The sequence below is a fragment of the Megalops cyprinoides genome, chromosome 19 (genome assembly GCF_013368585.1).
Source record: "Megalops cyprinoides isolate fMegCyp1 chromosome 19, fMegCyp1.pri, whole genome shotgun sequence".
Classification (NCBI taxonomy): domain Eukaryota; kingdom Metazoa; phylum Chordata; class Actinopteri; order Elopiformes; family Megalopidae; genus Megalops; species Megalops cyprinoides.
In genome coordinates, this window is record NC_050601.1 from 23,293,084 (window position 1) to 23,316,466 (window position 23,383).

Sequence of the window (23,383 nt, forward strand, 5' to 3'; positions counted from 1 at the left end):
TTTTTTTTTTTTTTTAGAGTTTATAGAGATATAGAGTATTGTAGACCAAATCACAAACACCCCACTTGTCTACAGTTGTATTTTGACATTGGTACTAAGGGTTTCCTACAACCCTCATTATTTTTTTCTTGCATTCTGTATTTTTTTCTCCAACAAACTGACACTTCTTAAATATACCCATTGTTGTACAGTGTAGTATTTTGCGAGCATATGTGGGGCAAATATGTATATAATGTATAATATGTGAACAGGAGTTAGCATATTGTTGACCCCAACAGTAGTAAAAATAGATGTTTTAAAATTAAATAATAAAAAAACAGGACAACTAGACAAAACTAATTACTTACTGGCAGAAAGACCACCCTACATACAGAGAACTTGGCCAGACTTGGCACCCTGACCAAACTCCTAATCAGGCTCTGTAAAAATGGCCCTCTCATCACCCCCAGTTTAAGCGGCTGCGTAAATCCCTCCCTCTCCGTGTCAGCTGATGTATGGTGAATGCTACGCTACAAAATGTCTGATGTTCTTCAGCCAGCCAGGTGCTACACACTGGTGGTTCAGGTGAGATTAGCCCCCATAACTGTAAAGTGCTTCAAGATCCTTGAAAAATCATGAAAGGATGTGTGAAAAAAGAATGGAATTCATTATCATTGTTGACATTACTGGTGACAATGTCTGGGACTGAGTTGTATGCTTTCCATGATCCTATGAAACACAGTCCAACCTGAGGACTCCACGAGGCCAAATTCAATAGATTGGAGCTCCAGTTGAACAGACTGGTCAAAGCATAACTTCATTAAAAGATACAAGTTAATGGCAAAGGCTGATGCTAATATTGAGAGATACAATACCGAGAAGGTTAATGCAGAGAACAGAACAGCAACCACTGTCTCATACAAAAATAACACTAGAAATTATTAGTCTTCAGACAAACTTTTAATTTGCGGTTTTTCATGTCTTTTAAAAACTTGACAATCATAGTAAATGTTTTTAAAAAAGGAATCCTTTATATTCATGCAGCACGCAACAAGACATCACCCACATTGTAGTTTTATGACTCATTTTGAATGACATTTAAATGTATATCAACACTGACAATATCGATCCTTTAAAAAATATACACATGACCCACTGCAGTACAGCTAAATCTACAGTAATCAAATTGACAGGAACTCCATGAAAACTCGTGACATTTTAGTTACACTAGATTACAAAGATCTTCAGCATACCTTGTTTTGTTCAACTGCATTTCGGCCTTTCCACATCCACAGTGAAAATGAGAATGTGATTGGAGATATTGAACATACAGTTATATAAAAAGAAGCTCAGATGTCAAACACTTTCTTTAATGCCAAATTTCATACATCTGAAAAAATACTTGTATGCATGCACATCCACCTTTCTCAAAAGTGCTTTTTGATATTTATATGTCTAAACAAAACAAATTACTGAGCATATCTGAATACTATTTGGCATATTACACTTTCATTGTTAAATGTGTTTCAGTGCTGAATATATATGGGATATTATGTATGTGCTGATCAAAATAGCTGGATTAAAAATATTCTCTGGAGTAAATAACTATCAGCAGAAAATAACAATAATGAGTACTGGGTGAAGTTGAGGAATTGCAAAGTAGAAGTAGAAAGACAATGTAGGGTGTTTGCATTGCATCTTAACCCCTTTTAAAATCTATCCTCTTCATTTGGTATATGAACTCCTTTTTTCTCTAAAATCATTTAAATTTCCTGAAAACAAAATCAATTGTCCACAACAAGCATCTAAATCCCCAAAGCAAGAAAATAGTGAAGAGCAGGAAGGTTGAAATAAGGAGATACAGAAAGCGAGATGAGGAAGATGACATCACAAAGGCAAGCATCTCGAAAAGTCATTCTTTAACCAGGGCCTTCACTATTGGCCAATGTTCAATTAACGTTTCCATAATACTAAAGCCAAAGGCGGGATTCCTGCACACCTAATTTCATTTGAACACAGTAATGTACATTAGTTTCCTCTGGTGAACTACCCTCATCCTTACTTCACTGTAGTTTCCTCAAGATGGTACAGGAGGATATGCACTTCATAGCTAATCGTTATTGAAACCATGTGCTGAAATGGCTGTAAGGCCCTGGAAAGCATTTTGAGTAAAGATGTTCAACCAGTACTAAGACAGTACAGTGACCACAGGTTAAGGAACTGGGCATCTCTGATTTTCTCTTCACACCCGACCCACACTCGTCTTTGACTGGCCCAAATGTGTCACATGGGGTCAGACAGACTGGAGGGGAGTGTGCATCAGAGATGAAAAGAAAACAGCACACCAAAACACTACCGGACCTGAGAATTCAGGTGCAAAGACTTCATCTGACATTTATTTTTTCAGCGTTTTACGCTCATACGCTGGACTATGAAGTGAATCTCCTTTGTTTTTCTGATCACTATCACTGCTCTTTATGCAATCCCCACTCCCTCCCCCTCCCACTCCCCTTTCCCAACTTAGACCCAGAGGAATATATTTATCATCAGTTATATCCACATATGTGCCATTTTCTGCAGTTATCCCTCCCCCCCAATGGCTGAGCGAAGCTCAGCTTCCTGTTTGTATGCCCGTCTGCACACGTGCGGTGGTCTTGCACGCACGGGGGGTGATGATGGTGGTGGGAGGGGGGCGTCTCTGCAGGGGGCGGAGCCTCGCTACTCGTCCCAGTCCTTCTTGATCTGCAGGTTCCACTCCCAGGACAGGTGGTCGGTCTTGTCGTCGTCTGTGAAGTAGGACTTGATGTGGTAGCCGCCCCGCACGAGCATGCCCTTTGGTGCCTCCTCCACGGGGGTCAGAAACTCATGCTCCTCCACCCGAGGCCCATAGCTGCCCACCATGTACACAGCTTTATCCACTGCGGGGGGAAGACGGGCGTGGTCAGTGATCACCGTCCACACAAAGCTCCACAGCACAGCCACGCCACCACATCACATTTTGCTTGGGTCATGACTTTTAAATGTGATCCATTTATACAGGTGGATATTTCACTGAGGTAATCTGGGTTAGGCATCTTGCCCAAGAGAACAACAGCAGCGGCCCACCTAGGAATCAAACTGGCAGCCTTTGGGTTACAAATCCCTTACCGGTACATCACACTACTGCCACACACTATCATTATCAGGTTTCCTACATGCTATTAAGTTTGGCGCTTAGCTGCACATTATCTGGGTGGAAGCATTGTCATTGTATGTACAGCTATTTTGTGAATTAATGCAGTGACCTTATATGGCAAAAGGGATTACCTGCCATGAATGCAGGATTGGCCCACAGGCAATTTTTATGTGGCAGTTACATTACAAGTCTTCTATATTTTTCCCATGATCCCCATCTTTATTTACAAACTAGGCCAATAGCTCTTCATTCTCGCACAGGATGGACTCACCTCTCAAGCCTTTCCTGTATGTCAGGTGCACGTACTTCAGCCCAGACACGATTTCCTTGTTGACCTGTTGTAAGAAAACATTACAGAAGAAATAAATAATTCCAATCACAGCAATGATCACGATGTTTCAACTCCGTGAACTCACTGAAGTCATTCCGCGCTGGGCGAGACTGCGCTAGCACTAAAATGCCACTAGGTGGCCCTTCATCAGTCAAGACTGTATGAGGTGCTTGGTTATCTGATTAATTTTGAAACTGCCTTAAGGGTCAGCTCTGCCTCTCCTAAACACCTTAATTCTCACTTCGCAGTTTAAGCAGCCTAATAACCGCGCTTTCCACACTACTTTTTATTCTCCACTTCTGTCTTCACTCCCAGAACACATAATTGGGAAATAATAAAAATAATAATAAAGTCGTCTTTTTTCGCATCGAGTTTTCTTGTGTAACTTTCACAGAAGGATCATCTGAGTTATGAAAACAGAGAGATCAAGGTCTTTTATGACGTCGATCCAGGGCATTGAAAGGATTGATTTGTTTTTGCTTCTATATCTGCATGCCCACTGAGAAATTCCAGCGGCGTTGCATTATCCGAAAAGGCATATTTTTATAAACAGTAAAAGAGCACTCTGCGGCCTAATTTTTCATTCCATTTTTTTTTTTTCCTTTTTCTTTTTTTGAAACTTCTTTTTTTCGCCGGTGGGTTATTTTTAGGGAATAGCGGCTGGTTAGCTTGGGAAACTGCCTTTGTGTTTACACACGCGCTTAATAGCGCCGGCCTCTGGGACGCAACGCATGGAAAGGGAAATATGATAGATGAACCCTTTCGCTTGCTTCTATCCTCGCCTCTTGCTGCGGCTTGCTCCTATTTTGGAGATGTTAAAGATACCCTGGCAGGTCCGGCTGCGGAAGCCTCTTGCGGATGCGAAACAACTGCAAGCGCGGACGAGAGCTCTTGAAACGGTTGGCTTTCAGCCCGAGGATCAACGAAAGGTATAAAAAAAATATATAAACATGCGATACGAGGTCCCGCGTAAGGAGGCACTGGCGTGCTACGCAATGAACAACGCGAAATGCACGCCGTGACACAAACAACTCTCCTGAAACAGCAGTCATTTAAACGGTAGAACAGAACAAAAAAAAAGAATGAGGGACTATGGGGTTAGTGTATATACAGGCTATCCACATATTTACTCTTCCATTCTTATTGCTGGAGATTAAATCTGCACATGATAGGGATGGTAAAATTCTCCGATTTGCATCGGTGCACCGTCATAAAGTTCACGATGCGATTGCCCAGATTAAAAAAGTGTGCACCGGCCACCGGATACAATTTGGGATGCATCGTTTCTAACACCTTTGCATCGGTAAAACCCAATTTATTTATATATAATCATTAGGCCCTGTGCCTTAATTATTTAGAAATGTGACCAATAATTTTATATTTAGACTGATTCCTCCTCTCGCAGAGTGAAATATGCACCTGTATAAATGGATCACATTTGAAAGTCATAACCCAAGCAAAATGTGATGTGGTGGCGTGGCTGTGCTACGAACGCATCCAGATGTGTATCGCATCGCTCTCAGTGATGTAGATGCACATACCTACTACACAGTAGCTGGCAGAAGCGAACAACAGTGTAGAGGACGCAACGCAAACACATGAAATATTTTCGGAAATTTTTAAAATAAGATTTACCTAAATTTCCTGTTCTTCTGAGCATAACGGAGTTCAGTATTTTTAGAGAACCAATGATACTGTGTCAGCACTTGTATTACTTATTTGCCTAGCAGATGCCTTTACAGAAGCTAACTGATACAGCTTACTTTTCCATGTTTACACATTATCCTTTGATATTGCTAGATATTTACTGAAGCAATTCAGTTATGCAGTATCTTGCTCAAGCGCAGAACAGTAGTGCCCCTCACATTTTGGCAATAAGCCCTTGCCCACTACACCACACTGACAGCCAATAGAACAAACCGAGATTTTCTCTCCGCAGTTTCAGCTGAAAGTTCCATCCCCCTGCATTGTTGAACCTAAAATTCCATCAACTGTTCAGCAATTTAAAAAGGAGAAAAGAACTGCTTCGCCAGCCCCAGGAAGGAAGTGGAGTGTGTAGTCTCTTTAGTGATAAACTGTCCCTCACGTAACCTTTCAAAGCCGGCCACTGTTTCCTGAACATTGCACATATTCTGGGAGTTCAACATGGTCTGCATTGGTTTTGATTTTAGTCCTCATGGCGTCTTTGGTGACACTGTAGTGGAATAGTGCCAGCGCAGCAAATCTGACCTTAAGGGGCTGATAAAGCCTTTATTGACCCACCACAGCATTACAATCGATAAACACAAATTTCTCCTGTGCGAAGTACACCACCAGACTGCTGTCTCTTTTGTTTCCTTCTTTTTTTTTCCTCCTGAGCAGGATCTTATTATATACAGCATCTTGAAATATCCCTGCTATATTAACATTATTATTTATGTATTTCTCAGTTTACAATGCTGTTACCTCTATTCACACTTTGAATAGGTGAATCAAGAAGGGGAAAGGGGGCAGGGCCAGGTTCAGATAGAGCAGTGTTTCTCAATCTTACCCCTGGAGCCCCCCTATCTATCCTTGCTCCAAACACACTTGATTAGTGTGATTAACATGCTCTTGATTAAATCAGATGTGCTCAGCTAATCAAAAGTGCCACTGATGAGTTCAGTCAGGTAGGTAGAGCAGGGAAAGATGGAAAATGTGTGGAGCAGGGGGCCTCCAGGCGCAGGATTGAGAATCGGTGAGATAGAGCAGCGTTTCCCAACCCTGCTCCTGAAGGCACACCGTCCTGCATATCTTCTATCTATCCCTGCTCTACCTACCTGACTGAACTCATCAGTGGCACTTTTGATTAGCTGAGCACACCTGATTTTGTCAAGCAGCAAGGATACATAGAAGATATGCAGGACAGTGTGCCTCCAGGAGCAGGGTTGGGAAACACGGAGATAGAGCATGTAAAAGGGGAGGGGCCAGGTTGGGCTGGGATGAGAGGTGACTCGAGGGAGGGGTGACCAGGAACTTATAAAAACAAGGCACTATATTGAATAAAGAAGTACCCTGATGAGCGGGATGGTAGTGGACTTTTACAAGAAGGGAGGCTGACAGGTGTTTATGATGGTTGCCTTTTATGGTGATTGTTGCTATCCATGTAGGCCTATGTGAGACAGGGGCCAAAGAACTCAGCAGCAACCGCTACTCACTTTGAAGTGGATCTTCACCCTGTAGTCCACCCCTTCCTTCATGGTGAAGTTTTGCTTCTTCAGGGCATCCAGATCACCTGCATTAGAACAACCACAGACACGTCATGGCTGAATCTTTCAAAGACTTTTTTATATATGGGCCAGATAGCTTGATGGTCTTTGTCATTGTTGAAACTACATGTGTTCTGATTTGCTGGCTTGTTACAAACATTCTTGAAAGGTTGTGAAAAGAACATCCAGTTAGCACAGGAACGCACACAGCACCAGAACATCCTGTTACCAACCAGAACCTCCCAGTCAGAGCACACAAGGGATGCATGCACCAAATATCTGAGCATAATACAATATCTGTGGATCAGTCTTTCCTATCCAGATTAGCAACTTTCTCAGAGACTTGAAGCATCCACTTTCTTTCAGTCTGAGATCATCTGCCTGTGCATTTGCAACTTTGCACTTTTGCTGTATTGAGATGAAGATCTGGCAAATACACACCATAAAGATGAATTTGAAAAGAAATGGCAAAAACTTTTTACTTTTAATGCAGAATCAAATGCATAGGCACTGTAGCAGACCTCTCACTGGGCCGCCCAGCAAAAACCTTCAGCGGAGAAGAATCGGCGCTTAATTCAATTTCACTGTGAGTTCAATCTGCTTTAAGTGCCTTGTATCGGACAGAGAGAGAACGGGGGATGGACAGAAGCTTTCAGAAGCTCTAATCAGACAGTCTCCTTTGCAGAAAAAACACAAGGAGTAGATGTGGAGGAGTGATAATTCAGCCATAATGAGATACTGAGAAAACCACTTTCAGGCCACTTTCCCGGGCTCACAGGGGAATTGTGGGTATTGTCCCAGCGGTGCAGGGGGAACAAAAGGAATGAAAAGAAGCTTACAATCCTTAAAAGGCACCAAGGGTCATCTGAAGAAAAAGGATGACTCAGGGAAAATGTTTAGCCAGACGCACCAGGGATTTATAAATAAGTTACATAAGGGTGATTTCCTTTTTGTAATGCCTAATGTCAACTTGCCACTTTCCACAGGCTTCATTTTCAAATGCTATTGACTCTCCCCCAGAAAATTTCAGAAGTCACACTGGCCTAGATGTATAATGATATTAGCGAAGTGGTAACTTTTTGCATAACGGTTCTAGCTGCCCTTCAGTGGGCAAAAAGGTTGTGTTTTTTTGTGCTGCTTTTGATCGTGCAACTCTGAGATGGAGACACAGACACACGCTCTCCTTATTTGATTTCTGGTGAAGCACACACGCGCCGTTTCGTATTCACCGGGTGAATTCCCCTGTTCCCCACCCCCCCACAGCCGGCATCCCTCGATCCTGCCTCGGTGAAGGGCAGGAGCTACTCGGAGCTCTCCGTTTTCCCAGCTCACCCGTTTCCGGCAGCGACGGGAGTTCACTTCAAAAACGAGATCAGAGCAAGCCCGCCCGGGCTATTTGCATAAACCGAAGAGAGCTAATTTGAGAAGCGCCAACTCTTCTCTTTTTATTTCCCCAGCGCGAGTTGCTAGAAACGAGATTTCCCCCGCCCAGGGGACCTTCATCAATGCATTTTGTACGGTAAAATGGGTCAGCGTTGAGATGCTCTACCTGTTCATTAAACACACAAACGCGGCCTGAAAAGGGGGAGTGAGGATAATCCACATAAACATGCTGTGCAGGGGGTTTCAATCAAACCTCTGAGGCACTCTGTCCTTAACTTTGAGTCACGCATTTAAGCATGTATTCTTTTGTGCTTAACTTCCAAGCTGAAGGCAGCTGGGACTTTTTTTTCTTTTTCTCCTTCCTCCTCTGTTTTTTTTTTTTTTTGCATGCAAAAACTATATTGCAACCGTGACATATTTGGAGACAGCCTGGGACAAATATGGCATCTGGGCTGGTATTTTGGTGTTTATGTTACTTTTCAGGGTGGGGGGCACTCAAAGGCCATGCCCAATTTGTCCGCCAACTCAGATTTGAACTGAAGATGGCAGGAAAGTGAAATGGATGTGGATGTGCTGACAGGGGCTGTGTTTCCAGTAGAGGTGTTGGAGTTGACTTCCGTGAGTTGACAGTGGCAGCAATCCCAACAAAAACAGGTGTGGTTCATGTTTATTTCTGACAGTGTCATGTCCTGCTTGCTGAGAGGGGTTTGGAGAACAATATGTTGAATGTGTTCAATTTGCATGTCTTTATGTGCAGTTTGCATAATGGAATCATAGCCACTGATTTTCCTAAATGTAAGGCAAGAACAGTTGCTACATTATTTTGTTTGGAAGCCCTGACCTATAATGTCCTCCATCCCACTGAAAACTGCTTGAGGCAGAATGTGCTGAACTAGGACCAAATTACCCACAAACACATTTATCTTTAACCATTATAAGCTAAACATCAGAATGGGCCCTAGATCTACATTCAAGGGCCGCTTCTGCCTGGTACCTGGAAACAAGCATATGGATGTGTCATTGTCTGATATGCATAACTCTAGACAGCTTTGCATATTTTTTCTTAAATTTGATTATAAGATTATTACCATTAATTACAATCTCTACACATGGACAAAGTCATTTTTGTCTACACAGGTGTCGCATGACTTGGCAGCCATCTTCTATGGGGCGAATACATGATAATGTGCTTATAGCTATTTCTCCTGTTGTTTCTTGCTGACATATCTCTTACACTTTGCAGAGATGTTCTTCATACAATATCGATTTGAATTGATATGCAATGCCAGCCATTTTGCACAACGTGATATATCTTAATTTGGCCAAAAGCCAATTCTTCTTTAATTGTCTTGCTAGGAAGCCCACAAGGCTACTAGTAACTCTGGTATTTTTCCAGATCTTGAACATCACCATGAATTTGGCTGCCACAGAAAAAACAAGTAGGGAAAAAAACCTGATTCTGTATTTAAATCAAGGTGCCTTAAATTTGCAAGCCTACTTAAGCACAAATCAGGCCCAGTTCTGCAGGAGGGGGCCTGTTTGGGCTGGGCCTGCCGAAATCTTCATGTTTCAACACCTGTGGCAACAGTTCCTGACCAATTTTGTAAAATGGCAGTTTGTCTCTTGCCAGTATGCCAGCTCTCCTCCCAAAGCTAAGCTGGAGCTGGAGCCTGCCTTTGGACGATTTGCCGTCACGGTTAGAGTCTCTGTCTCTCTGCGTCCTCCGAAATGCCACAAACGCTGCTTCAGCCTTAAGATACCGTATTGCACATCCCTAAGTATGACTGCTCATAGCCATCCGGGAGTTTAGACCCCACTGGAAGGGAGGGGAGGAGCCGTGGAGTCACGGAGAGGCCTGCCAGGAGCAGAGGCGACCTGGCCTCCTGCCAACGCGACCATCCATGGCTCCATGCTTGCCCCCCCGTTGAGCAGGGGAAAACAGAGCCACTTCCTGCTCTGGCAGCACGATGCTCTCAGTGCCATGAAATCTCACTCGGGGGTTCTAGAAGGACCTGGTCACCTATGACCAAATTAATCAACAGTAGCCGTGTGAACACAGCCCCACTCAGAGCATTCCTTGGAATTGCGACACTTGGAACATTTATCTCCCCACTGCAAAAGGCATGTTATTTCCATCATGAAGCAAATAATGTACGTTGTCTACGCTAACCATTCTTAGTATGAGTACACGGTGGTGATGGTGAAGAGATTCATGTCATTTCTGCGGAAGAGACATTCATAAAGTGATGCTTCCTTATTCTGCCAAACTGCGAGCTTTAAGCTGGGGCCTGAAACCAACAACATGATGGGGGAACTCAAGGGGTTTCATTAAGTATTCTTTTAGCCCAGAGGTTACTGTCCTGTGCAGTTCATTTGCTTGACCCCCTGAAATGTCAACTTCACAGGAAGAAATCAGGACACCTCTACACTATATCACAGTTTGGTGACACGCCCAACACAGAATTGCCAGTTTGTTTCCTTGTCTCACTCTGATCAATGCTTGTGTTCCTCAAAATGAGCGACAAGAAAGTTCAAGTTCCTTGTGACCCTCAATGGCGGCGTGAAATGCCAGCTGTAATGTCACTCACCACCTGCGGTAATGCCTGTCAGAATGTGCCAGTTGAACTTCGAGTTGAAGCACATTGGTGTGTTGTTTTTTCAGATGCACTAACAGTGAATGGCTAGCATACGTTAGAATCGCAGTTTACACCGAAGTTACACTTTGGTGTGTTAACTGGGTAAGATGGCTATGTGGTTCCTTCATTCACGATTATGTTAATGATTGTAAAGAGCCCTTTACAACTCTGAAACACTCCTTTTGACACCATTTCTGCAGAGCCAGATAAGGTGAGAATAAAGGCTATGATACCAGACCCAGTCCACCCTGGGCAGCTGGATGAACAGAGGACAGTCCTCATTTGAATTCGCTTCAAATTCCCTTCAAAGCCGATGAACCGCCGCAGGAATTTCAATGCCGCACTCCCTTAGTGTCCACCCCCTCAGACCTGAGTCTGCTCTTTCTCCACCTGCCATTGTCTGCGTACCCTTTAGATACAGTATGCTCAAAATATAAAAGCCAATAGAAATGTCAAATGAAATATACAGCATTGGACTAGTTTTGCCACTTCAACCTGTCATTTAAGTCATGTGTTCTATAATATTTCATGAAATTCCACATATCATAAAACACATACTACAGTACATACAAGAAAACATACATGAAAGGGGCAAAAATTATACATTTTTTACCTATTCTGTATATGTTTGAGCTATGCCTGAATATGTATTCTTTAGACATTGAATATAACTTTTTAAAAAGGACATGCCATATTGTATCGGTCAATGTGTTGCTTTCTTAGACCTTTGATAGAGTCTACGTTGACTTCAGTGTGATACAAGTATGTCACTCTTTCAAGGGTGATTGTTGCACACAGTGTTTTTACCATCATTTGCTTTCATTCAATCATTTCACTATTTCTTTCATCTTCATGCCCATTTACTGCAACTGTGTCCAGTCTATACCTATGTTATTCAAGTTCTTGTTGCAGTTGGCTATCAAACTACATTAATCAATGTATCAAGCCACATTATATTGCTCTGTATCAGGCTCTTGCAAATTTCTCTGGATAAGAATGTCTGTTAAATTGATGCTACTAATACTAGGAATCATCCTCATCATAATGATGATCATAATTACCGTGTCCAGGCACAAGTGTGGCACTCCTTTATGCCCCCTGTAACACTAATGGCATGCCTTGCAGGAACATCAGTTAAGCTCATGAGGAAGTTGCCACCAAAAAAGTGCTTACAGCAGAGCAGTCTTTCCTGTAATGGCAGCATCTTCCTGCAAATGTGGTGATCTGCAACGGTTTTCTGTCAAAGGGGAAAGAAGCCGTACCAGCCAGTCATGCTTTTAAAAGGCCAGTGCAGAGACACAATTGCACTGCCCCAGGTGCAACGGGTGAATTTTTACAGGGGAGGATACCTAGATGGCGCTTACATTACCTAGCAGCAGTGTGAGAATTGCTCACACCATCTGCAGTCACACGAAGGGGAGGATAAGGTGGTTAAAGAATATCAACATATGAAATTATTTGTCTTTTCTCTCATCTTTTCTTGACAGATATTATGCAACAAAACCCATTTAAGGGGATGATGAGTAAAAAAATGACGTGTGCTGTACTGTCCCTAAAGTTTAACAGCGTTGTAAGTCCTGTTGCATTTGAGTCTTGATTCAGAAACCTGGCATTCTGCAACTGAGGCACTTCTTCATTGTGTCATTGCCACATAGAAACAAGGGCAGTGCCAGTTCACTGATCTGTAACTGAACCAGATGAGTTGTGTGTTCTTAGCCCATCCAGGCACGATGAAGATCAGTGGACTTGTGCAGGTTCTATGCAGCTTTGGACTGTGCTGCTCTGATGCTGTGCAGATTCACTCATTTTTTGTAGTATCTGAATCAGCTAGCACAGTGGGATCTGTGAATAGGATGATCCATACAGATGATTTAAAGATCTCACTGTCTGCCCAGCATTGATCCAAAACACAAGCCCTTCATCTCCTGGGATTGAAAGAAGGCAGGAGCCAAATGACATATCAAGTAATGATCTCTTGGTGTCTGTCCTCTTTAAAGAGAAAAGCCTCTGTTTCAATGCCCTGCCCCCACAAATCACCATCCTCTGCCACTGGGCGCCTTCAGAGGAGATGACATCATCTTGAGTCATTATGATGCAGCACACAGGTTCAATCAATACCGTCCAATGAGTAAGCACTTTCTCTGTTCTGTCCACAAAACCAGGCCTGTCTGAGCTTTGTAATCCCCTGTGCAGTAAGAAACAGATACACATGTCCTGTATCATATGTAGAAAGGGAATATTTCTGCATACAAAGCTTTTCTATTGTTCATTAATCGACTGAGCCATTAAAGGTCTGTAACATGCACTCCTGCCCCTGGGGCTGGTTCATTCCCCCTTGCTATGTATAATGTTGCTCTGGGAGGGACATTAGCATTTTCTGCCCTTTAAAGCTGAGTGGCATGACCCTTACAAATAAATGCTCATGGGGCTTTGGGGTAGTCACACCACTGATAAAAGAGGAAGCATACACAGTATCTCGAGTTCCACTTCACAGCTCAAGATAAAGGGCAAGTAACATAAATGGGTATGAATGTGGTAAAAGTTGTGGCATTCATTACAATGTTAATCTGCAGTGTGTGGCTACTTGCACAAAAGCAAATGGCACAGGAACAGTGACACTGCAATATGGCGACATAAGACCCGACATGGCAAAGAATCACCATCGTTTGAATCAACAACGTAGAGGCGAAGAGAGATCGGCCGGAGAGAAGGCGTGGCTACCTGTGAGGTCCATGGTGATTGGCCCAGGGGCCTGGTCGCACATGAGGGTCAGCCGAGTCACCTGGACGTTGGGGATGGAGGGATCTGCAAAGAAACACAGCAACAGGTCAGCTGGGATGAGAGGCGACTGGTGCCACCGCAACGCACTCTGGAGGAACCAAGCGGTTTGGCGGCGTGCCCTAGCGGTCAGGGAACGGGACCAAAACCAGAGGACTGCAGTTCCTAACTTCCTGCTGGGCCCCTGCTCCTGTGACTCGGAGCAAAGCATTTAACATGCCCTGCTTCGATAAGTAATTCGGGTGCGTCGGCGCACAAGTTTAAACGTAAGCCAAAACGATCCCCCAGAGCAGGCAAAGCAATGTTACGATTCCTTCTGAGCGCACAATCTTCTCCCACTTATAAACCCAGAAAGCCTCTGCCATCAGTTTGGGCATTAATGCTTTACAAACACATGCGCTCAGGAGGAATACGAAGATAATTAGAATCTACTGCAGTTTAGTATTCCGAGCATGCGGCCTGGCTGTTGCTCCCATTTAGAAGACAACGAGCTGTGATAACTGCAGAGGGGTAACTGCATTGCTCTGAAATTTATTCCTTACGCTATGAAAAGGCACCCCTGGGGTTGCAGTGTAAGAGCATAAAACCCAGGGAAGGCTCTTGGTTGGATGCATCAAGCATTCATAAATCACCACTGCGAGGGCAACTGACTTTGGGCATGCTTCGTAGAGTGCGTGCAACCAAACATTTCCCCCTGGGGTCATTTTCAAACACATATTGACTTTCTAGAACACCTCAGATTAATTGTAAGCAGTCAGTCAGATGTTAAATATGTACATTCAATGATTATTTTAAGGCAAACTAATGGCCATTTGGGGGTTATTAATAGCCATTCAGAGAGGAAGCACACCACTGTGACACTGGCCACACAGGAACATGTCTGTCACTGTTATGTGAGTGTCAGAAAATGTCGAGGAGAATAAGGCCTAGTGGCAGTAAACACGATACTTCGGCATCTACCCATCTATTTCAAATAGGAAATGCAAAGCATGTAACATTCAACAGAGCATAAACCGTATCCATCAGAATTTTGCATAGATGGTAAATATATTTTATATATTATATAATATATATATATTTAAATTCAACAATATATTAGACTGACTGAAAATGGCAATAAGTGGAGATATTTTACTATATATGCACTATATTTTTACATTTACATACATTAAATTTACATTTAATAAACACCCTGCAGGTGGTAGGACGGATGCAGGAAGGATGTATTTTTAACATACATTACATTTTCATAAGGGCTTTGTTTGAGCTTCCTCCACTTTTAGGAAGGCCCTACACTGTGTTGAGCTCCAGTACAATATTAAATAATACATTTCAGAGGCTCACATTCTTCAGAGGAGCCTCCTCTCCTCCCAGGAGACAGGGTATGATTTAAAGAGAGGGGATAAATCTGTGCCACAATCTGTGCTTTGTCTTTTTGTCCTTAGTGACACGTATCTGAAATACACCCACACTGAGGAGTCCCCCCGTCTGGAAGTGAATCATTTATAGGGTGCAAGTGTGTGATATTTAATCTACATCTTGTCAGATGGAGCGTGCCTCTCACACTCTCAGGATCATTGCCTGAGCGCAGACATGACAAATCTGGCCATTACCTCAGACAGGAATGTTCACTGGACACACTTCCTTCACAATGTACGTCAGCATATCCTTAAACATGACTTACTGACAGAAGGAAAATATTTGAATATATGTAATTACGTCCCGCAGTATGGCACAGTCTTACAAAATGGGATATGGGATTGACTGCTACTTTCATGAATCTACTTTCTTGCATAAACTGTACATGATATTTCACATTCCATGTAATTTTACAATATAGTCTACAGTATGTACATGATATCACACCCGAAAATGCGAATAATTTCTATTTTTCTAGCATATGCAATGTATGGTATTTTTCACTCATATTTTTGATAGAACACTGAACAACATGTTATAGGGTTGAGCCAGCACTAACAAATGTTTTCATTTCAGAATGTTGCCCTAGGAAGACTGTCAGAATTTGTGTCGCTCATTGCTCCCCATTGCTTGGTCAACATGCATACACTATCTCAGTCTTGAGAGTGGCTGTCACCAGAGATGAAGTGAGAGAAATGTTTATCCACCCCACAGAGTTAAAGTGGAGGAAGAGCCATGTCATTCTCTTCAGGGTGACTTCAGTCATTGGAATCTCAGCAAGCCCGCTCAGAGAAAATCCCTTCACTGCCATCAAACCACTGAACTGTGAGAGCTTTCATCACCTCACACAAAACAATGCAGGCTCTAAACCGTTACTTTAGTGCTACCTTTGAGATTCATACAGTAACCACAATTCCCCACAACACATTTCTCCCATACATTGTTGTAAGGAAAGAGATGAAAAATGTCAACTCTGCAAAAATCTATTATCCATTCACCTGCATTGTTATATTAGATTCTACTCTAGAAAGCACAGAATGCTATCATTATACACTCATTAACTCCGTACTAATATTTCAAACATTCCTGAGGGAGGCCAGACGTGGAGTGGATTGTATATTGCACATATATTTTTTATGCTGTTGAGCATTTTGTGCAAATGACTAAAGGAATTTTCCCACGAGGGATAATAAAGTCAAATTGAATTCAGTTTTTTCCCCTACTAATCTTATCACAACTATACACTGCTTTGAAGTACCTTGTGCTGTGAAATCTTCAAAGGGCTGCATGCTTTAAACTACAGATGCTTAAGAATGTATGATACAATGTTAAACATCTTCTGAGAATGAATAAAGATATGAACAAAAAAAAAAACCTTTTTAAAACAGGAACTCCTAATCTCTTTCATGAGGGCTTTGAGTCGTTGCACTGCAGTCTCTGTTCACCGCCCAAGCCACAGTTTCAGTACTGTCAAGAGGATTCTCTTTATGTTGAACCAGTTCCTGCTGCACAGTGCAGCTGAACATAAAGAACGAGCCCCCGATGCTAAGCAACCGATGCAGACAGGACCTAATTAAAGACACGCATCACGGTAGCATGCCTGTGCACTGTCCAAACAACCTATGTAAGATGCGACAAGTGTTAAGACGCTCAATCCGAAAATCGAAAGGTTCTACAGCGTTGTAGATACGTGTGAATATAAGCATGGTGTGCAATTTGATATGCACTGGACACCGTGTTCATTGCAAAAAAAAAATATCATCTATAGATCTTAACACATTAATATAGATTAACATTTCATTACGGTATGAAAAAAAAAATCCAACAAGAAGCTCAAAATATTTTGGGACATGATTCATCCATTTACCTGAGAAAACACCAGAAATTAATAGCTAGTTAATGAGAACCTGAAAATGTACCCATCTGTCTTTCTTATGGCACTCCACCTGCACATCTTAATCTTACCACTTTTTTCGAATTCGGATAACACGTAGCTCTCTGCATCTCGACCTCATAAGGGTCGCTGTGGACGGCACAATGATCTGATGACTGAAAACTGAAAATCCTGGCTTGTTAAATGAAGTCTGAATGAACCACACCCTCGATAATAAGACGTGAGTTATGGTTTTCATTCTGACAGCTTAATAGCGCGCAACAATGTACGAGGGCGGTCGCATTACAATTGGTAATGATAGAATCTCCTCTGCTAGCGGACCTTCTCCCTCATGTAATTATACGCATAGGCCAGCAGCTCATCAAATTGTCTTATATGGGTCATTATATTAGACGAGGGGATATTATTAACATATTGACCAATGAAACAATGTGGATTAATCGTTATCAGTCGACAGATGACGTCAGCACGTACAGTATGACAGACAACCTCCAGAGACACACATATGGTTTTAAAGTTACTTCTGAGGACAGTGTGTAAGAGATTTGGCCATTGCTGATTTGCTAAAAACATTCCCACACACCAGCCTACACCATCAGCCAGACCAGTCGTATTTTAAATACACTATATATGCTTTTTCAGTTATGGACAGTTTCAATTTTCCAGAATAAGATAAAATTGATTACCCATTAACATTTGTAAATTGTCTGCTTATCAAAGCCGGACTGTATTTTGAAATGAAAGCTTTCACTAACATGGTGTACTGTAATCAGTGTGGGTGGTTTCACAATTTACTGAGCCAAAGTTTACTCCCAGATGTACACTGTTCTCTCTGGAGCAGAAAGCGGGGGTAATTGGCACAATATCAACTTTTTTTGAATGGATGCTTGGTTCTTATCTGGCTCAAAACAAAGAGGATACTTTTTGCCTCCTTTGTGTTTATACTGAGAAAACTATGATAAATACAGTCATCAGATCACCAGCAGCCACCATGCCAGCAACTGGTATTATTCAGCAGTAATTAAAATCATTTAAAAATGTGTCATTTTTTTCCTGCCCTTTCTACTTGTGATTTTAGAAAACTGAAAAAAATGCATTTCATAAGACTTCAAACATACCGCGAGGAGGCGGTGCAATGCATTCTGTGTCAAACAGCCTGAGACAGGTGACAAAAATTAGGAAAGGACTTCAAATTAGCTTGTGTTTTTCATTTTTGGCTATATAACAAGCAAGTTTCAATATGGAGATCTACTATAAGTAAAGCAAGGAAGTTTATGGGAAGAGCTAGCTGTGGTGTCGTTACAGTCTGCACCGCCTCATTGTTTTCACAGTGTAATAGTCCATTGCTGAGTGACATGTTCCCATTCAGAAAATTCTGGAACTCCCAGAGACGTCCTCCGTCCCCAGCATCAGCTGTTACAAGGGAGCCAGACATACTTTTGCAGTGATGTTGAGGTGAACACATGGGGAAAAAGTTTGTATTGCATGCTCTGTCCTCCTGTAATCCTGCTCCTTAAAGGTAAGCGGCAACCTATTAAATTTTACATTACCAGCGGAAACACCCGGTAAGCAGGTCAGCCTGTTATCTATCACGGCAAATTTGCAGGGCAATTGCAGGGGCGATTAACTGGATTCATTAGGGCTAGAGTCATCCTCATCATTCCAGCGCCTCTGTTGAGTGTTACACTCCTGCCACATAAAACAAAGTGTTATTACTGCGGCCCATTCTAGGTCTCTGCAGACGCAAGTGCTTCCAAAGCACCTGCGAATCGTACATCATTCCTTTGAATCCGGTCTATAAAAGAAGGGCCAGTTCAACAGCTTGTGATAAGGGACTCCCCTCTATTCAAATTTCCATCATGATACTGAAAGACACAATACACTCCATATTGTATATTTAATTTAAGATTATGTGAGAGGACAGAGGGGGTATGTCAGCAAACACATGTGTGTGACTGCATGTACACTGCAGAATTGGGGGAGGGGGCGGTGTGTGTGTGTGTGTGTGTGTGTGTGTGTGTGCATTCAGCATTCCCCTAAAGAACTGAAAATCTTTGTTTGATGTTCCGCTCAATTTGCACGTAGATGCGATTCGAGGATGAAAAGGGTGGGCTTCCCACGACTCCTTGCGACATGGCGGTCCCATAGTCCCTGGGGCTGTTTCCCAAGGGCTCAGTTCGCATTGTCTCTGGGTTTTCTGGTACAGGGCCGGGTTGCTAAAAAGACCGGATCAGTCAAAACCACAAGTAGAAGGAGGGAGCATCTGGAGGGATTTTGTGTACAAGAGAAACACTGATTGCTGAACTCGGCAAAGGCACAAACAACAGAGGGGACTCGATTTAAATTCAGCCCATCAGTCTGTGAAACAGCTCATTATAACCTCAGTAATGAAACATTGCCTATTGCTGTTCTAAAAGTAAATAAAACCCAGGGAAAGTGTTTGGCTGGACATACCAAGCATTCATGAATTTACAAATCACAAGTCCACTGATTTGATGTATCCATTCCAGCGTAAAACCTTCTCCAAGCATGGGCTGTAGACCTTTTTTTCCAGAAAGGGTCCAGCTGACTTTCCAAGTAGATATACACGCTAAATTATAATGGCAAGTGTAAACCACTGATGTGAGAACAGTCCACAGGGAGTTGGCAGTGCACTACGGGGCATGCTAGTGGTGGGTGAGTGAGGCTGATAGGTGGAGCTAACACATGCTGTTAATGACTTGGCGATTTGGACCAGTCACAGTGGATGTTTGTGTTTGATTGCCAGAACTCACCGGCCACCACGGGGCCGGCCCCCAGCAGCGCTTGCTTGTACTTGTTGAGGCTCTCGTCATCCTTGTCCAGCTCCTGGATCTCCTGCAGCGACTTCTGCGCCGGCGGCTGGTAGTTCAGGTCCGTCTCGTCCTCGTCTCCAGTCACAGGCGTCTCTGTCTCCTTGTCGGCCATGATGTCTGACGGGAAGAGAAACAGCGTGAGGCGCGGCTCCATCACCCGCTCACAAATGGGGCCTTGTGCTCTGCCTACGGACTTTCAACCTCTTAAAGGACCACTTAAAGGATACATGAGGTCAGCAGTTCCCAAACTCTGGGCTGAGACGCACTGATAGTCCCTGAGAGGGGCTGCTGAACTGATTCTTCTGATGTGGAAAACAACCCCGACAGATATTCCCACTCATCAAACTAAACACTGCACTAGCTGGTGTATATTTTATTTTGACATACATATAAACATAACACTGACTGCCTATTTCAGCAAATATTAGGCTACATTTTAATATAGGGAGGTTCATATAAAATGTATTTACTTATTAAGTGGTTTATGGGCTTGGAATCTTAAGTTAAGCAACGTTAATAACATAAATATTGTATAATTTGAACACATGTCATTGCATTACAATGGTGCCTGAGAACTTCACCGTGCCAACAACAATGCATATGAACAGGCCTGAACAGGAACTCAACATACAAAAAAACAGGAAGAGAAACCACACAGCGTTCAGCCACAGATGCTTCATCTACTGCCTTACTCATGCAGGATTAAAAAACATCAGAGCTCGAGATCTTGAGTGGGGGCCATTTCCTGTAGTATCAGCAAAGCCTCCGCTCAGAGACTTCCTCGGCTGACAGTCAGCAGGCAGCCCGAGCTCCTCCCGCCGCCAAACGGGGCCTGACGTCTTACCAACACAGCGGAATTCAATTTCTCTAACCCGATTATGGGCCAGTGGGCCGCAGATTCATGATTTATTGATTTCGGAACCAAAAAGCCATTTGTCCCGATTTGCAGTTTGCGAGAGAGCACACTCATCTCTGACATTAGGGGAACTGGGCGTTGGGCGACGCTCCACTCATTTGATCAGAGGCGCTGGCACACTGTTTGCGGTCTCCCTAAATTCATAATATTCACCTGAGTCGACTCTCGGAATTCAGTTGCTCTGCGTCGCACGTAGAAATGACAAACGACTCACACGTTTGCAAAGCAATTTGTGAAACTCTCACAGGCCAAGCAGGGTGCCCTGATTAAAACCAATGAGCAAAACCGTTATTCATCAGCATGTCTCTACCAGCCGCGAAAGCTCGAACTTCCTTAGAGAAGGACAGGGATTTTGCATCCAGCTCAGTAGCTCCGTTCGTTTCGGTAGCACTCGGCAAAAAGGCTAGGTTAATTGAATTGAGTTAATTAACCGAATGATGCCGCTCTGTGAGGGCATGGCGGGGTCTTATTGCACTGCTGAGCTCGTCTGAGGGAAACCGACGCCCAACCTGGCCATGCGACTCTAAACAATGACATCATGCCTCATGTCCGTCTCGACAAGGACAATTTAATGCCCCGAGGGGAAACAATATCCATGCTTACGGGGACGGAGCGAACGCGCCTAGCTGCCCTCAAGGCCACCTGAATTCCACCCGCGTCCCCGCTGTGGAATTGCTTTTATTTACAGCGTGCGCCACGCGGTCAGGGACGGCGGTTCCGCGGTGCAGCTCCATCGCCAGGCGCGGGTCCTTGTCCCGCGTGACCTCGTCCGACAGTAAACTCCGCCCAGCTAAAAAGCGAGCCCCCCACAAGTGAAACGCAACTCCACAGTGGAAAACCATGGTGCCCGTAAAAGCCCGCTTAACTCAATACGTTCTTTGCTCTTACAGTTTTCCAAAAAGCCCATTAGGCAGTCTATTGGTGTCTGTATGAGTGTCTCCTGCATTTAAATTTGATCCCGCCCGCAGTTGTGTTTGGCAATTAAAACACGATAAAAGGAGGGGCCTAGGAGAGGCCAGATTTGATAACAACTTAATCCATCTCTCTTTTGACCCCCTGACCTGACCCCCTCTGCTTACACCCAGGATGCCAGTTTCAAAGCGACAAGCTGCCAGAGTTTTTTTACTGTACAACAAGCTAACAAAGACGTTATAGATCTTTCCAAACCAATGAATATGGATGGAAACGTTACAGCGTCTCTCAAGACCGCCCTCTGTCGAATCAAATCTGGGCGTCTGTGATAGAGCCCATGGGTGAGGACAAGTGGAAGTACATGTCATCAGAAATCAATTGTAGAGTGAGTTTGTTTTGTACTCTGTGTATCAATGGGTAGGAAACATAAAAGTTTCTTTGCATTGCAGAAGTCTGGAGACTTTCCTGGATCTGCACAGTAAAGGTAGGTTCTCATTGGCAAACATGAGAGGGGGTCCCATCGCTGAGGGGAGACACGGTACTGAACAACCCCAGAGCAGCTGCCATTCATGACACACGCAGGTGTGGCAGTCAGCTGTTCACAATGACATGAATTCAAAGCTGCTCTGTTTCCGTTTGCTTTTCAATGTGCCACGATAGTAAGCTCTATCTGATTGCACCATTGTTTGTATCTAGCTACCCACAGCAGCTAGTGAGTATCCTCTGCATCTTGTGCCATGCTTAGCAGTGCTTTTACATTCTTAATTTACGTTCATATTTTTGCAGTGGTGTCGTTCATATCCTAAAAGGTTGCTCTTGATGACAAGGTTAAAATAGCACTGTAATTTCACTCTATGTGAGGCAGATGCTTAAATACAATGTGTACTTTGATATTAGGATAATGATCAATGTCTTGTGGATTTATTTTTATTGAGAGGGTTATAATTTAAAAATATACACCATTATTAAGACTACATGCTTTTATATTGTATTTTTGTCATCAGGGAATTGTATATTTTGTTGGTTTTCCAATTGTAATCATTTTATAATGCTTTGTTGATGGTGATGTAGATTGTGAATTATTGATTTTGTATAGACTTCAATTTCCAAGAAAACAATTACGGCTCTGCATAGCTGTCAGGCAATAGGCAAGATAGCAAACAGCTATATTACCAATGGAGCTCACACAGTCATAACATCAAACAGAAATGCTTCAGGGCTGACACAGAATTTGGGGTCCTCCAAAGTAAAGCTGGGATTACCACATAACCACAGCAGAAGCACAGCCTAAAATAACATGGACCCCCCCTTGATTTAGCCAGGAATGAGATCAGTACAGCAAACACTTCAAAGAGTATGCCTAATATCAACAGTTTTTTTTTGTGAATTATATATTCAAAAATATTCAGCACTATCCCCCCACATGCACAACTTTGCCTGCCAAAACATTAATTACTGGAAATTAATAATATTCATCTTAAATTGCCTCTCAGTTGAGTGTGCGGTGTATGGTCCTGACCTGTATAAATCCACCTCATGAATGATTCACCGAACTGCATTTAAAATTCAGATGCGATTACAGACGCATGCTCCTCACAGATGGTGAGGATGACCAACTCCTGACTCATCCTAGAAGTCTACTGGTCTACTCAGGATATGTCCATGGGCAATGGATATATCTGGGCAATGCAGCACCCATGGGTCTGGAAGGGCTGTGGTGTCTACCAGATATCTACTGGTTTCTGATTTATTCTGGTCAAGCTCTTCATTACTTTAACCTAAATACCTGATTGGTTGGGTGTTTGGGTTACCTGTCCCAGGATCCAATCAGCTGCTGGTTGGAAACCATCAGGACAAAGGGGGTTCAGTGATAACCTCATGCTCTGTACACCAAGACCA

The 23,383-nt window shown here is 43.1% G+C and overlaps 1 protein-coding gene across 2 annotated transcripts in view; it reads right to left on the reverse strand.

Moving 5' to 3' along the window:
* Positions 1-951: 951 nt before the first annotated feature.
* arhgdig (Rho GDP dissociation inhibitor (GDI) gamma) overlaps positions 952-23,383 on the reverse strand; it is a 38,423-nt gene continuing 15,991 nt past the window's right edge. For both annotated transcript variants that reach the window (XM_036553514.1, XM_036553513.1), the window contains exons 2-6: positions 19,597-19,773; positions 13,453-13,536; positions 6,662-6,738; positions 3,426-3,489; positions 952-2,897 (exon numbers count right to left, since the gene is read on the reverse strand). In XM_036553514.1, the coding sequence (XP_036409407.1) occupies positions 2,698-2,897; positions 3,426-3,489; positions 6,662-6,738; positions 13,453-13,536; positions 19,597-19,768 (597 nt within the window). In that variant the 5' untranslated portion in view covers positions 19,769-19,773 and the 3' untranslated portion in view covers positions 952-2,697. The remainder of the gene's footprint in view (positions 2,898-3,425; positions 3,490-6,661; positions 6,739-13,452; positions 13,537-19,596; positions 19,774-23,383) is intronic.